At 40.7% G+C, this 14,364-nt stretch overlaps 1 protein-coding gene across 1 annotated transcript in view; it reads right to left on the bottom strand.

Annotated features, from left to right (window-relative positions):
- PKDCC (protein kinase domain containing, cytoplasmic) overlaps positions 1 to 14,364 on the bottom strand; it is a 51,727-nt gene that overhangs the window by 22,614 nt on the left and 14,749 nt on the right. The window contains exons 2-4 of the mRNA XM_083175683.1: positions 5,404 to 5,526; positions 4,125 to 4,396; positions 864 to 943 (exon numbers count right to left, since the gene is read on the bottom strand). Coding sequence (XP_083031809.1) covers positions 864 to 943; positions 4,125 to 4,396; positions 5,404 to 5,526 — 475 coding nt within the window. The remainder of the gene's footprint in view (positions 1 to 863; positions 944 to 4,124; positions 4,397 to 5,403; positions 5,527 to 14,364) is intronic.

Here is a 14,364-nt window from a genome sequence, read left to right as displayed (position 1 = left end):
ATGGCATTTTGCAGATAAAGGGGGGTATTCAGTATGGGATTCCTTCTGACAGAACACTCCAACAGTCGGAATCCTGGGCCGTTTTTGCCCAGCATGACTGAATCCCGACAGCCGGAAGTCGATGTTCTGGCTATCGAGTGTCGGAAAATGGGTGGGTTGGCGAAAATGGCCGGGGATTGTCGAGAAACGGCTGCGATTTGACATTCCGCGTCCGTTGCCGAAACAAAACAGATCTGACTTGTTTTAAAGTCAGATCTGTTTTGTTGGAATACGCCTTCAATGCTGTTGGTAATGGTAGCATTGAATAGGCGGAACCACTATTTCACTACGCTAGGGAAAATTGCCATGCAAAAAACATCATGATATAATCACGTATTTATGAAATAAATGTCAATGTTACTGATATTTTTCTTGAACAAGACCTCAACCTAGAAATAAAACAGTAACATTTTAGCAAACTAAGCACCTTTAATTAGGAGAACAATGATGTCTGAGGGCCTCTGAAAGTAACTTCATTCCACTCTTTTCCTTAGCACCTGTTTATTCTCCTGCTGGTGTCAGTAACAGTTGTTTGAAGTCCACTGAGATGGACAGCACTGATTGGATGGCTTTCCCAACTCTTCTGATGCAAGAAAGCAACTAGCGTATCCACACACATCAAATCTCCTGCTTCTTTTAGGGACCCGTTCTCAAATGGCTACAGGACCATCAAGTTTGTAAATCTCAGCACTTATTGCAGGGTGGCACAGTATCACTCAGCTTCACCAGTGGTATTTTATTAGTAAAACATGGTGTTACGTTTTAACAAACAGGCCCATAGTATTTTTGTTCATTTTTTTTATTATTAGTTTTTTGGTACATACCTGTGGCATTCACTAGAGCGTCCAGCAGCGGCCTTAGGGACTGTGGTGCACTGTGAGGCAGCAGGTACGTAAAAAAGAACCTACAGAAAAATAGAATACATTTTTTACAAAACAAATAAATATATTTTAAAGGGCATTTGTGAGTAAAACTAGACTACATAAAATAATATTCCAATGAGCAATATAATTACTACACCACTCAGGAAATACAGCCATATATCATGATAAAAAATGTCATAAATGACCCCAACCCAACTGTCTGGTATACCAAAAACAAGGCTTGTTAGACACAAGGCTGCCTTGTAATCACCTGTAAATGCTCCATTAACACAGCAGCCTGCTCTGGAGTTTAGCGGATTGTGGCTATTTGTAAGGATGTCTGGTACTTGAATAAACTGTACTTCTCTAACCAATGGAAGAACTTTAGTATTTTGGGTGTGTTCCATCAGTAATTTACGCCGATAGCACCACAGAGCTGGCAAAGGTACGTGGATTAAAAATTATTAGAAATAAAGTGAAACTGTAAAAGCAAGAGCAAGGAAAATAGGGGCCATAAAATACTGAGGCTTTTCCCATTCATTTGACAAAACTTTGGCTTCTTTTTGTGTTCAAGTTACACATTTAAAAGGTGCTAATGGCTGTAACCACAGCAACCAATCAAATAATTCAAGTATCTGGCTGGTTGCTATGGGTAAAAGCACAATATTTGCTTTTAAGTTAAAAATACACAGTATGGACATGTACGTCTACATTTACATGTAAATATTTCTTAAAAATAAAGCCATACATAATTAAAAAAAATATTATTATTATTTGTTTCTGTCTGTGAAAATATGGTTCCGATGCATTACTATTTGTCTATTTAATTTGGACCAGAATATTTACATCAGGTATGTTTTTTTTTTTTTTTTTAAATAAGTTGTTTTGTACATGATGTTGCAAAACGTATTCCCCTACAAAATGGAAGGAGCTGATAAAGATGATGATGATGATTAATTATTATTATTAACAATTTTTTATATGGCGCGCGAAATGCCAGATTTACAGTGGGGTATATGGATATACAGCTTTTGTCCCATCACCATGACAATACGATTATGACCAGTATTAAAACTTTATCTCCTGTTTTCTCACTGTTTTATCTCTTGTTTTCAATTTTTTTAAATTTTTATGTAATTAGGGAGACATTGGGGCTTATAATGTAAGTGGTGCATCGCTTTACATCAGTCCCTATCCCAGTGGATCTTATCATCCATGTTCTATATCACAACGACACAAAATATGGTTAATTTTTTATTTTTTTTGTAAGAAACTAGTTAGCCTACCAATATGTTTATGGAGTGTGGAAGGAAACGATAGTTACTGGAGATCGGCATAAATATAGTGTAAAAAAACTAATTTGTGCAGTTGTGCAATAACACAAATCGGTTATAAATTAATCCCATGGGTATCGGTTCTTCCCATACAATGGATGCCTAACATTATTTATTAAGAGTTCGCTTTAATTATGTTTAAAAATGTACATTTCAAATTAAAGCATACCATATGTTTACATAGTATGACTAGGTTCACTTTGCGGCTATAATTATACAATTGTCTGTCGCTTTCTCATGTTTGAAAATTAATGGACATATTTGATTGGTTGGTATAGATTAGGGAACCATTTTTGCATAGGATTCCATTCAGAAAATATGTTAATTTGAGAATGACTAATTCACTAGAACAGCTTTCCAAATTTTACCATTCGAGTCCAAGTTTTAAGAATATCCATGCTTTAGTCCAGATGGATAAATTTAATGACTGAGGCACTTATTACTGTAATTCACCTGTGCTCAAGCATGGATATCCTTAAGGCCTGGATTGTAATGGTGGAGTCTGGGAAACCCTGCACGAGAATACTGTTCCCTGAAGTCCTCTTTTTTCTTTCAAACAGCTTTATCGGTCGGCCAGACGTTTTGATATGCCATGACTTGCCAAGTACTTCTATAATCTATTTACTATTGGTTGGGTTGAGATGAATAGAGTTTCCACAAGAAGTCCATTTGGTGCAGTTCATTTTCACCAGGGCCTTTTAGTTTGTTGAAATCATCAACCTTTAGCTTAATGCGAAGTGTCATAAATCAGCACACGCTCACTGTCTGCTGAAAGGAAGAGAGCGTATTCTTCCCCACAACACTCTGCTGGTGTGCCTTTGTGAAACACAGATTTAAGGCAACAAGGAAAGCTTCTGTTAGTTCAAAGGGGATTACGAAACCAAGGCAGATTAAGGGGACAAGAAAAGTTCATCAGGTCGTGTGTAAATCATGAGGCAAAGAAATATACAAGGTCATCAACGGATTTTCCAAAGGGACACAAAATCTAGAATAAAAGCCTATTCAAAATATTAAAAAGAGACAATCTTGTATAAATGAAAAATACATTATAGGTGTCCAATGTTCTAATATGTCACATGTACGTGACTATGAAATTCTATGGATTTAAATGGAATAGCTATATTGTAACTTGGAGAGAGAAAATTGAGAGCGATAAAGTACCAACCAGCTTCTGTCATTTTATTAAATATAGAGATTAATCATGTTCCCCAAAAAGGTGCAAACTTGCAGCACTTGCAGCTCCTTCCAGTACCCGAGTTTCTAAATCAGATATTTTAAAATTGGTATCACTCTCTGGGCGGGATGTACCACATTTACGGCCTTTTTTAATTTCACTAAAGCACTCTCTGGCGGGGCTCCGCTGAGGGGGTTATGCCAGCTCTAGTTGGCGTAAACCCATAGAAGCCTATGGGCTTCTCTTTGCAGCGCTTATGTGTGAGGGATCCGACATTGGGGCAGATGTATTAAGCCTGGCGAAGAGATAAACTGGAGATAAAGTGGAGAAAAAGTGGAAGGAGATAACGCACCAGCCAATCATCTCCCAACTGTCATATTTCAAACACAGCTGATTGGCTGGTGCGTTATCTCCTTCCACTTTATCTCCAGTTTATCTCTTCACCAGGCTTAATACATCTGCCCCCATTGATCCCTCCCAGCATGCCCCATGGCCGCCAGCTTCTCTGCACATGCTCAGCTGGACTTCCCCGTTAGAAACGGCAGGGATTGCAAAGGGCATCTCTTATCTGGAGACCTGCCCTTTGCATTGCTCATTAGATACTGTATGTTAGCATCGGCGCAATGGGCAGGGGGATATACTGCCGCTGCTTGGTACATCACACCCTCTGAAATAATCGGTGATTCTGCAGTGCCCCTGGGAAGTGTGGTATACCTGTATGCATTGTAGAGGTTCCTCTTCTCATTCATGTTTTGACATCTGCCTTCTACAGAGCACGGGAGTGTGAAGTTTCTTGCTGGGAATTCCATAAAGCAATCATCACTGGTAGTACAAGGTGTCACCTCCATGCTGGCATCATCCAAATCAGTTACTTTCAGTTCACCATCAACGATGACAAACTGCCGTGGGCGAAAATCCAGGAGAGTTATGGAGCCAAGGGGAGAATGAGCCAAGTAATGCAGCAGTCGTACTAGGCTGAGGCAGATCTGTAATGTTCAAAATAGAAGTAAAGGCATTAACTTTTTTGTTGTTTTTACTCCAATTAATTTGCTCAGACAAATCAAGATGTAAAGATGATGTGACTAAATCTGGTTTTATTCACCAAATGCCAACTTGCGTTTGGTGCATCTAGTGAGAATTCAGGTGGGGGGGGGGGGGGGTGAGTGCTGCTTCTGCAAAAGGGTCCATCTTGGGGTTCCACTTGGTTCTCAACACAGCAGATTGGAGGTCTCTTCTGAGTATGCACCAGACCACTGGCCCCTACTCCACTTTTGCTATGAGTCCCAATGATGCACTGGCCTCATGCCTGAATTGAGGGGCTGAATATTGAATTAGTTGCTTTCACATTGTAGAGAAGGCTCAAATTGTAGTATGAAATAATGTAGATATCCACAATAAGACTTGGATTGTAGAGGGCAGACGTACCTATGCACATCTGTGCACCTAGGCATGCATATAACAATGGACTTTTGTTCCTGATTCAGGACATTTGACACATTTGTATTTGTGATTAGTACAATAGGGGCAAATTTAGAGGTCAGGTTGCCCGTAGGCACAACATTATTGGTCCCCATCGTGTCCCTGCCCCCTTCGCCTCCTTCACATTGAAGCCAGTCTCAATGGCCCCAATGACCGTCAAAGCAGACACATCATCAGTCCCCACCACGTCCTGCAACACAGTTTACTACTCACCCCCCCCCCCCCCCTCTACTGCCAGTTGCAATTGAAAAAAAAGTGGTAATGAAAAAGAATAACTCATCTGGCCAGCGGCTTAGCAGGGCACTAAGACCACAGAGCCTACTGCACCGCCCACAGCAATTGGCACCCCTAGGCATGTGCCTCATGTGCCTAGTGTGAAATACACCAATGGGAACATTGTATATTTTCATTTTGCATTTTGCATAAACTTGAATTTAAAGGGAAATGACCTTTCCATAAAGCCAAAAATTTTGTGTTACCAAGAAAACTAAAATGACATTAAATGATCACTTACTCGAAATCTGTCTTCCCAAGATGACTGTAAGAGCTGAATCATCTCTAGTGGAGATCCCAGTTCTGTGATAGTTGTCAGTGTGTCAGGTATATCATTACTGTCTTGGTAACAGTAGCCATGCAGCTGAAGTGAGAGGATACAGACAGGTGAGATCAGTCAGTAGGACATTTAAACCCATTACTACGCCATTAAAAACAGTAGCTGTAATTTCCATTGTGCATACAGTAGGTGTCATATAAACATTAAGGAGGAAAACATCAACAAACATACATCCAATCATTCGGATGATCTGTAAATAACACTGACTGCCATAGATATTTAACCCAATAAAATTGATAAAAACTTACAAATTATGCAAAAACAATTCCTTCTCAACAAATTATTACCTTTTTGATACTTCAAACAATGGCTTTACTACAGCCATAAATGACACCTAGGGAAACCAATCCCTGGATCACACGATTTAGATTTAAAAAGCAGGGATTTGAGGCACCAATCCCAGGGTTTCATGAAGCGGCACATGCAGTTACCCCGAGCTGTGCTGACCGCTTTCAGTGGTCAAGACCTACAGTATAACGGCAATGTGGCAACATTATAGGTCATGAAGCAACAATCCAGTCCAGGACCCAGCACACACAGTGCACTCTGCATATACACGGAGGATGATGAGTGAGGTCAGAGTCATTCCTTCAGTGGAGGCCTGGAAGGGGGGGGGGGTGTGCATAGAATGTGTTTTATTTTTTTTTCTGTGGGGGCCAGTGTCTGTGTGTTTTGTTTTATCCATGCATACAATTCATAAAGGGGGATATGGCACAATTTCACGAATCCAGGAATTACAGAAATGGGGCAGGATTGGTTTGTCTGTTGACAACTAAATACATAAAAATGTATATGTTGCAATAACGTGTCATGTGTGTATACTCCAAAATGTACACTGTATTTTATCAACAAGGATAATGCTAGCCAGTCTTTAAGATTTAAGGGGTCTCGGCAGAGCCGGATTAAGGGGAGGGCACAGGGGGTCAGCACCCCTGGGCCCCCCTCTATCTAGGGGCCCCCTGTGGTTGGCATGTATTTAATAAATATAATAAATATATATATTTATTATGTATTTAATAAATATATATATTTTTTTTTTTGCTAAAGGTTTTGTGCATGGGAGTTGAGTAGTGCTGCAGCTTCACCTTTCTGCCAATGTGACAATGATTAATGGTGCTGAGCATCGGGAGCCAAGGCACACTGACTACACAAGTGTGCAGTGCATTACTGGGAGTTGACTAAGTCCCATGAGACTTTGCACAAGAGGTCAGAGGCTTGTGCTGAGCTCTGCTTGGTGGAGCTCATCATATGCTTCTCAGGCCCATGGAAGATAGCAGCAGCAGCAGTGGCCTTGTCATGGGAGGGTTTTTAATCAGAGGCAGTGCTGAGCCTGTCAGGGCTCCTACAGAGTAAGGTACAGAGGGACATACACAGGCTTTTCATGTGGTATATATATATATATATATATATATATGAGGTATGTAACAAGAGAAACTATGAGAAAAACCAATATGTCTTCTCTACTATGTCCTCCTCAATTAATTAAATATTTTTTCTCTAAGAACCTACTATATCCTCCATAATTGTTCCCTTCAGGAAACTCTACCTGTTGGAATAAAAAAAAAAAATGAATTTTAATTTATATTTCATACCAATTGTATAACTATTACTATTGTTTTAATAGATGCACTTAGTACCAATTTTTTTAACACTTATGTGTTTAATTTATATGCAAAAATGTATGTGAATATATGTCATGTCAATATCTGTTGTTTATATGGATTTATGTTATATTTCATAGATCAAAAATGCCCCTGATGAAGTTCCTAACTGGAACGAAACGTGTTGGTTATTGATCAAAATAAACAGGAATTTATTCCAGAAAATCAGAAGCTACAAGCATCTTTATTCTTATATATATATTTTTTATCTTTATTGAACAGATTGCATTTAGGGCACTGGGGACACTATTGTGATTAATATATATATTTATGTTTATTTTAATTCCCCCACCCCCCCTCCCCCTGCAGTTCCCTATTGACCAAGTTCATAATGCCTTTATTCTGTGTTTTGACAGTGTAATATTCTACCGTGCAGTTTGCGGCCAGTAATAACAAGTGGGAGGGGGGCCCCCTGTCTAAAGTGCCTGGGCCCCCTAAAGGCTTAATCCGGCCCTGGGTCTCGGGCCTAATTCAGCATGGATCGCTAATCAGCGAATTCACAAATCAAGTGATTATCTAATGACTGCACATGAGCGAAGGCAATTAGTGAAACAAAATGTGTATGTCTCGTAAACGCAATACCATTGCAATTTGACTGACAGGAAGCTGGTGCTGGCTGCGGCTGGCTACTCGCAGACACCTGCAATTTTGCAGATTAGCTATCCATTCTGAATCAGGCCCGTAGTTGCTACAACTCAGACCAATTAATTAATAACAGCTGAGCATTGATCAGCTCCCTCATTGCGATGAGCATTAAGAGTTAATTAAGCATTTCACCAGGCCAGTCTAAGGGGATCTGTGCATGTGTGACTTATCCCTCTTATTCACGCATCGGCAGCTCCAAAATATGGGCCCTAATTCAGGTTAGCTTGGTAAGCTGCGAACATCCCTGCTTACCGAGCCCCTGAGAGGCTAGGATGAAGCCAAGGCAGGTGGCTGACTTCCAGTGACATCAACCGCCTGCCCACGTATCCTTGGGAATGTCCATCATTTTCATTGGGACACCCAGAGACACAGGGCATTCCCATGGGTGAGCCCGGCGAGTTGTGTAACATGCCAAAGCCATTTGCTGTCGGGGTAGCACATGCATAGAAATGTGGATGCGCAAACCCACCCATCATGGCTGGGTCAGAATTTGGATCGCTATGAGCGATTCTGAATCGCCAAATACTGTATAAGCTTTATATATTCTACTATTGTTGCTGTACTGAGCAGGAGAAAACAGGAGAACTGCAAGTATGTTTATACCTTGTAAGACACGAATAACATATCGCCGGAGATACCCAGTTAATCCCATCGCCAGCAGGTGCTACCCCTTGATTTATGAGGAGGATCCCTGTGTTTGGCAAAAAACACTTATTTTGTATATAATTAGAAATAGATTACACAAGTTTTTTTTTTTTTTTAAGCTTTAGCGACTTTCTAGTAACCGCTATTATTTTGTTTTTATTATACATCTGTTTTGAGTGCTGGAAAGTGTTACTAAAACAGATGCGTGGCCAGTTCACACTTTTCTTTGGCGAACACAGGCAGAATAATTACGTTAAATGTATTTTGAGATGGAACAATAATTACTGTGTAGTGGTTAAACAGAAATAAAACCAGAACGTTTTCTCCAACATCTTCCTTCCCCATTGGAAAATATTACTAGATTTTAAGTTTTCATATGTAATCTGCATAGCAACGACTTCCTGGTAGTGTGTATGTTGGAATTTCTGGTACAAGCTAACAAATAAAATTAGTTTTTTCAGTGGCGGCTCTTACCATGTTGGAGGCTGCCGCTGCCAATGCCCCTGCCACAATCCCCTCGCTACATACATACTGCAAATGCGCTGACTCAAGCCTCCATGGGCTGCCTTTGCCGGGTCTGGCGCATGCGCAGTTCACAGTGGCGGATTTAACCTGGGGGGACTGCAGCCCTGCAGCCCATAGGTAAAAACCGCCACTGGTTTTTATATATTTGTGTATATGTCCAATGCTCCATTTGACATTTACACAAATATATAAAAACCAGTGAAACTGTTACTAATAATAAAAATAAGAGCAGACTCACGGGAATTTCCGCAGAGCAATGCAGCAGTGCATCTCACAAGCTAATTAGCCCCTAGGAGTGTTTAAAGAAATGTGGAGACCAAGATACGAAAGTTCAACGTTCTATCAGATATTCACAGCACAGGAAACCTATTGTGTGAGAAGTTTTATCAGCTCTACTTATCATCACAGCATCTGTCTATAAACCACTAAACAGACAGATATAAAGAGTGCAAACTCGGAAGCAGATAAAGATCTTGTAAGATAGAATAGATACAAATGAAAGACAGGAATAGAACACCACAACAAAAATATAGCATTTTATATGTTTTCAATGATTGACCATGTAATGTGGTTACAGTGACCATCTGTGCTTACATTACACTGATAAAAGGTTACTTTATACAAGAGTTCATACACAGCCGATTCTAAATTGATAACGACTTGAAGTAAGCTGTAGGCACAGTTATCTGTCTCAATTTAGAAAGTACATTAAAAAAGTACATTTTCAATTACATTTTCAACGGAATCTGCTGCGCTATATAAGAAACTGTAAATAAATAAATAATAAAATAAATAAATGAGAACATGCATCTTTCAATCATCTTTTTAATAAACAATCACAGATTAGGAGCCAATGATCGTATTACTCATTATAAAATCAACAGATCTTTGTCACATGAAACTTCAATTTGCCAATTTTAGATAAAAAATGTCCTAGTCCCAACATCTATACTGTTTTTAATCAACTGGGTGTGCTATAGCCACATCAGAATCCCAACTGACGGTACTACAAAAGGGGGGGAGGCGAGTGCTTTGAAGACCCTTGCAGACACGATGCGCTCACCACGCTGCGGGCTCGGTGGCTCGCTGTGCTCACCACAGGTTATATTCTCCATTTGTGAGGGTTGTGGACCCCCATGAGGGAGAATAGCCCTGTAAGTAGGGATCCCTACTGTCAGGCATTTAACAGTCGGATTCCAATGTCGGTGTACTGACCATCAGAATCCCGGCTGTTGGGGAGTTAGCCGGCACCCCACGTTTGTATTGGCCTACAATTTGGTTAGAAATTATCTAATATTGAGTTAAATTATTTCTGAATTTAGATATCTCTATGCTGAGTTTTACAAAACTTTCCAGATTTAATTTTTATTTGTTCTGACAACCTTACACTTTTTGCAGAAGATTCAAATTAATTAGAATCTTCTTTAGACATCCCCATCCATTTAAGCAAGACAAATGGTGGCCAATTTGGCAACACATGTGGTTAGCGAAACTAGGTATGGCTCATGACCTAGTGCTAGAAGATGGTCGGGTGATCTATCTGAAGTTGTGTGGACCCATGATTGAAATTTAACTGGAGCAGAACTGAATAAGAGTAGAGCTGAGCTTTGGATCTGGAAGTTAGCAAAAATCAGTCTATTAATACCTCTGGGGCAGAGGTGTTTCTATACACATGGAGACCCTGTGTGTGCATGTGCTGACTCCTACACTGCAACATTAGCCAGGTGCCGCACATTTGACCCACCCCCCCACACCCCCCGGCATGGCTGCAAATGGATCTCATTAACACGAAACGCTGGGCGTTCTCATATGGTAATGGGGCTGCCTGGCGCTCCCCGACTTTCTCCACCCCCTGCCTGCCGTGTAGGGTGTGTGCCCCTGGCAAACATCGGTCCTCCGTGCGAACCCATGGAGAATCACAAGGATCTGAATAAGGTCCATAATGTAGAAGTGCAGCACAAGGCTATGGCCACTACACTCGCTACACCTAGATCTGACATGCAAAGGGTGTGTGTGTGTGTATATATATATAAATAGTGTTCATTCTAGCACCCGCTAGCTTTGAAAATTTATGTAGTTCCTCTTCCCTGCCTGGGGTGTCACTGTCTGCTGTAATGCTTCTAGCACAGTCTGGTCTGTATATCAGCACTGATATGCAAACCAGACCTGTGCTAGAAACACCACAGCAGACAGCGACACCCCAGGCAGGGAAGAGAAACTGCATGGGTTTTCAAATATGACGGGTGCTAGAATGAACACTATATATATATATATATATATATATATATATATATATATATATATATATATATATAGAGCCCTCTGACGAAGTTGATACGAAACGCGTAGGGGCGTGGTCTAGCGCAGGAGAACACCACCACTTGCTGTTTTGCCGATTGTCCGGGAACGGAGGTAACCGGCTCCAGTCTGTGGGTGCTTGCACGCACCACTTACATGCTGTCTGACCGCGGTGATTAAGAACCGCCACCGTTGGTACGTTTACCCATTCCTATGTTTCATGTTTTTATATGTGTGAATAAACCTTCTAAAACGATACTTATGCACTATCAAGCGCCCGTCTTTATTTCTCTCTATATATATATATATATATATATTTATTTATTTACAGTTTCTTATATAGCGCAGCAGATTCTGTTGCGCTTTACAATAGTAGACAGTGATAAAACAAACTGGGTAACAACAGACAGACTTGGAGGTAGGAGAGCCCTGCTGCAAGCTCACAATCTATAGGAATATATATATATATAATTATTTAAGTTATTAAATATAGCGTACATAGCCTGTATTGCTAGAGTGTCTTCAGGCACCACATCTTATGAATAACTATCCCAATATCCCAAAGAGGATTTTGGTGACAAGTGACACAAATTAGTTATCTACTTTCGTGTTCTAGTCTACAGGTTGTTCTCTCATAATTCTTCCAGCCCACAATAACGTCAGCTGAGCATTCCACATTACCACAAATTAAAGAGACACAGCTTCCCTTTCATGACAAAGACAAGCAAAGGTCAGACTCCACACGAGGTCTACAAGCCTCTGGAACAAAACACAAAATAGACTACATTATTAAGCTGTCATCGGTCTGTAAGTATATGCAAACGACATAATCCCTCATTGCGCTATTGCAGAGTTATAAGAAGGATTTGCAGGCTCAATTTGTATTATTTGCTTAGCACCACAACACTAACATGTATGAAGTAGCAACAACAATGATAGTTTGAATTTGCGACTGGATAAAAACAATGACGAGCAAACCTTATTTAGTCAGAACCTCTGCACTGTTTACGTACTGTAGATGTGTGTAGACAGTATGACCATTGGCTATGGACAATATCATAAGAACAGTCTGGCAGACAAAAGTACGTCATTGTTTGCATATGCATCTTAACAATTAATTGAAGTGACAAAACAGTTTATGGTGTACACAGCAAAAAGTAACAATAGTGATCATAAATCTATTATTATATCCAGCCTATTAATGCATCCAGTGTGACAGGACCGTTAAGGCTTATTTGTTAAGCTGGGTACATACTTTCACTATCTCTGCTGATCTGGTGAACGCTCCTGATCAGCAGAGCAGTGTGCCCCTAGCTTGACCTTGTGTCAGTCTCCTCCCAGCCCCATACACACTGGGGCTAATTCAAATGTGGTTGGAGTTTCTATATAGCTCTTTATAGTAAAACAGAAGAAGGCTTCTATTAGAAGTCGATGTCTCTTGCTGCAGTAGTTATCTCACCTGCATCCTATGACATGACATCGGATCACTGAATCACCAGTGTACTGCACAAGCTGCCCCTCGAGGCCAAGAAGTCACCGTGTATGGAGGAGATCCCTGGCCTCTTCTATCCTCCTAAACAGAAGTGTCATGCCTCCGCTTTAGGAAATTGAGGCACCAGACTGTCAATCACTGACCGTCTGCTGCCATCCTGCACACACAGAACAGGTCCTGCACATGCGCAAAGTCACGATAATCAGTACTTTGCTGCATAAGTAGCAATGACTGAACCTCAATGAGGTCCATTGTGCCAAAATAGCTCTATGTGTGCAGGCTTCTATAGGATTAGGAGGTCTGCACCAACAAATGTTAAACAGTACATGAGATGCAACTCATCTCGGCCATTGCATGAGCTCTTAAGGCCTTTAATCGGCTAACGATACTGGAGTGATACAACATACTGTACATGCCTATAAAATGGTTCCATCACCCGGAATCCTGAGAACAGAATGGCGATTGTATAGCAAGTTAATACAGCTAGGTAACAATCTGGAGTAGTCCTAAAATGCAGTGCATACCATTATTCATATTTTTCACCGCCACTCAATTTTCAGGAGCCACCCAGATGTTCCGGGGGGTTAGTCAAATATGATTTTAATTTACTGTTCTTCGAACAAAGTATAACATTTTTTTGCACAGGAGGATAAATTGGGGCCAACCTTTTCACTGTTTATCTAGATGCTGTAGATCTATCAACCGGAAACAAAACTCACACAGTGCCCTAACCATAGAAATTAGCCCTCTGGTTAAGGAAGACCTCATAAAAGGAAGTGTTACCAAGTCTGCATCAGTCTTATGGTGTGTAAACATGGTGAGATTCCCTTGTTATTCAACTTAAGAGCCAATTGCTATGCAATCTTTGCTGGGTGTGGTATAGGGCTCCGACAGTGGGGATCCTGACAGTCAGTATACCAATGTCAAGATCCTGACTGCCGGTGCTCCAACAGGGGGGGCAAGCGCAAAGAAGCCCCTTGCGGGCTTACTGTGCACGCCATGGGCTCGGTGGCTTGTTACACTCGCCACAGGTTATATTCTCTCTCTATGGGTGTCATGGACCATCACAAGGGAGAATAGACCCTGTGAGTCGGGATCCCCCTGTCGGAGCACCGTCAGTCTGCATCCCGACGTCGGGATCCCCACTGTCAGATCGTCATCCGGCACCCATCTTTGCTATCTCTGTATTATTACATACAATTCATGCTATCTACATTCGATTTGCACTATACAGTCACTGCTGCCCTGTCTATCTGGGTTTCGAATGTGCTGTCACGGGAGCTCACATCGGGATTGCAACAATCTGCATGCAATATAGTCAAAATCTAATGTCAAATCTCACCATGTGTACACAGCATCTGTTAAATATGCAGTCTCTGTAACAAAATTATTATTTGCAAACTTTAGAATATAAGGAAATGTGATGTCAAATCTCAGAAATATTAACATAAAGAAATCAAAAGATTATACAAAGAAGAGCAAATAGTCTATAAGAGCAACATAAAATGTGCAAACACAAAAATGGCCAGACAGTAAATATTTGTTATACCTACAGTATGTGTTCAACTAAAAATATCATAAAAGTATAATATCACT

This window comes from Crinia signifera, chromosome 3, assembly GCF_055691185.1.
Source record: "Crinia signifera chromosome 3, ASM5569118v1, whole genome shotgun sequence".
Classification (NCBI taxonomy): Eukaryota; Metazoa; Chordata; class Amphibia; order Anura; family Myobatrachidae; genus Crinia; species Crinia signifera.
The sequence above is the reverse complement of the archived record's forward strand: the minus strand, read 5'-3'. Positions and strand labels throughout refer to the sequence as shown.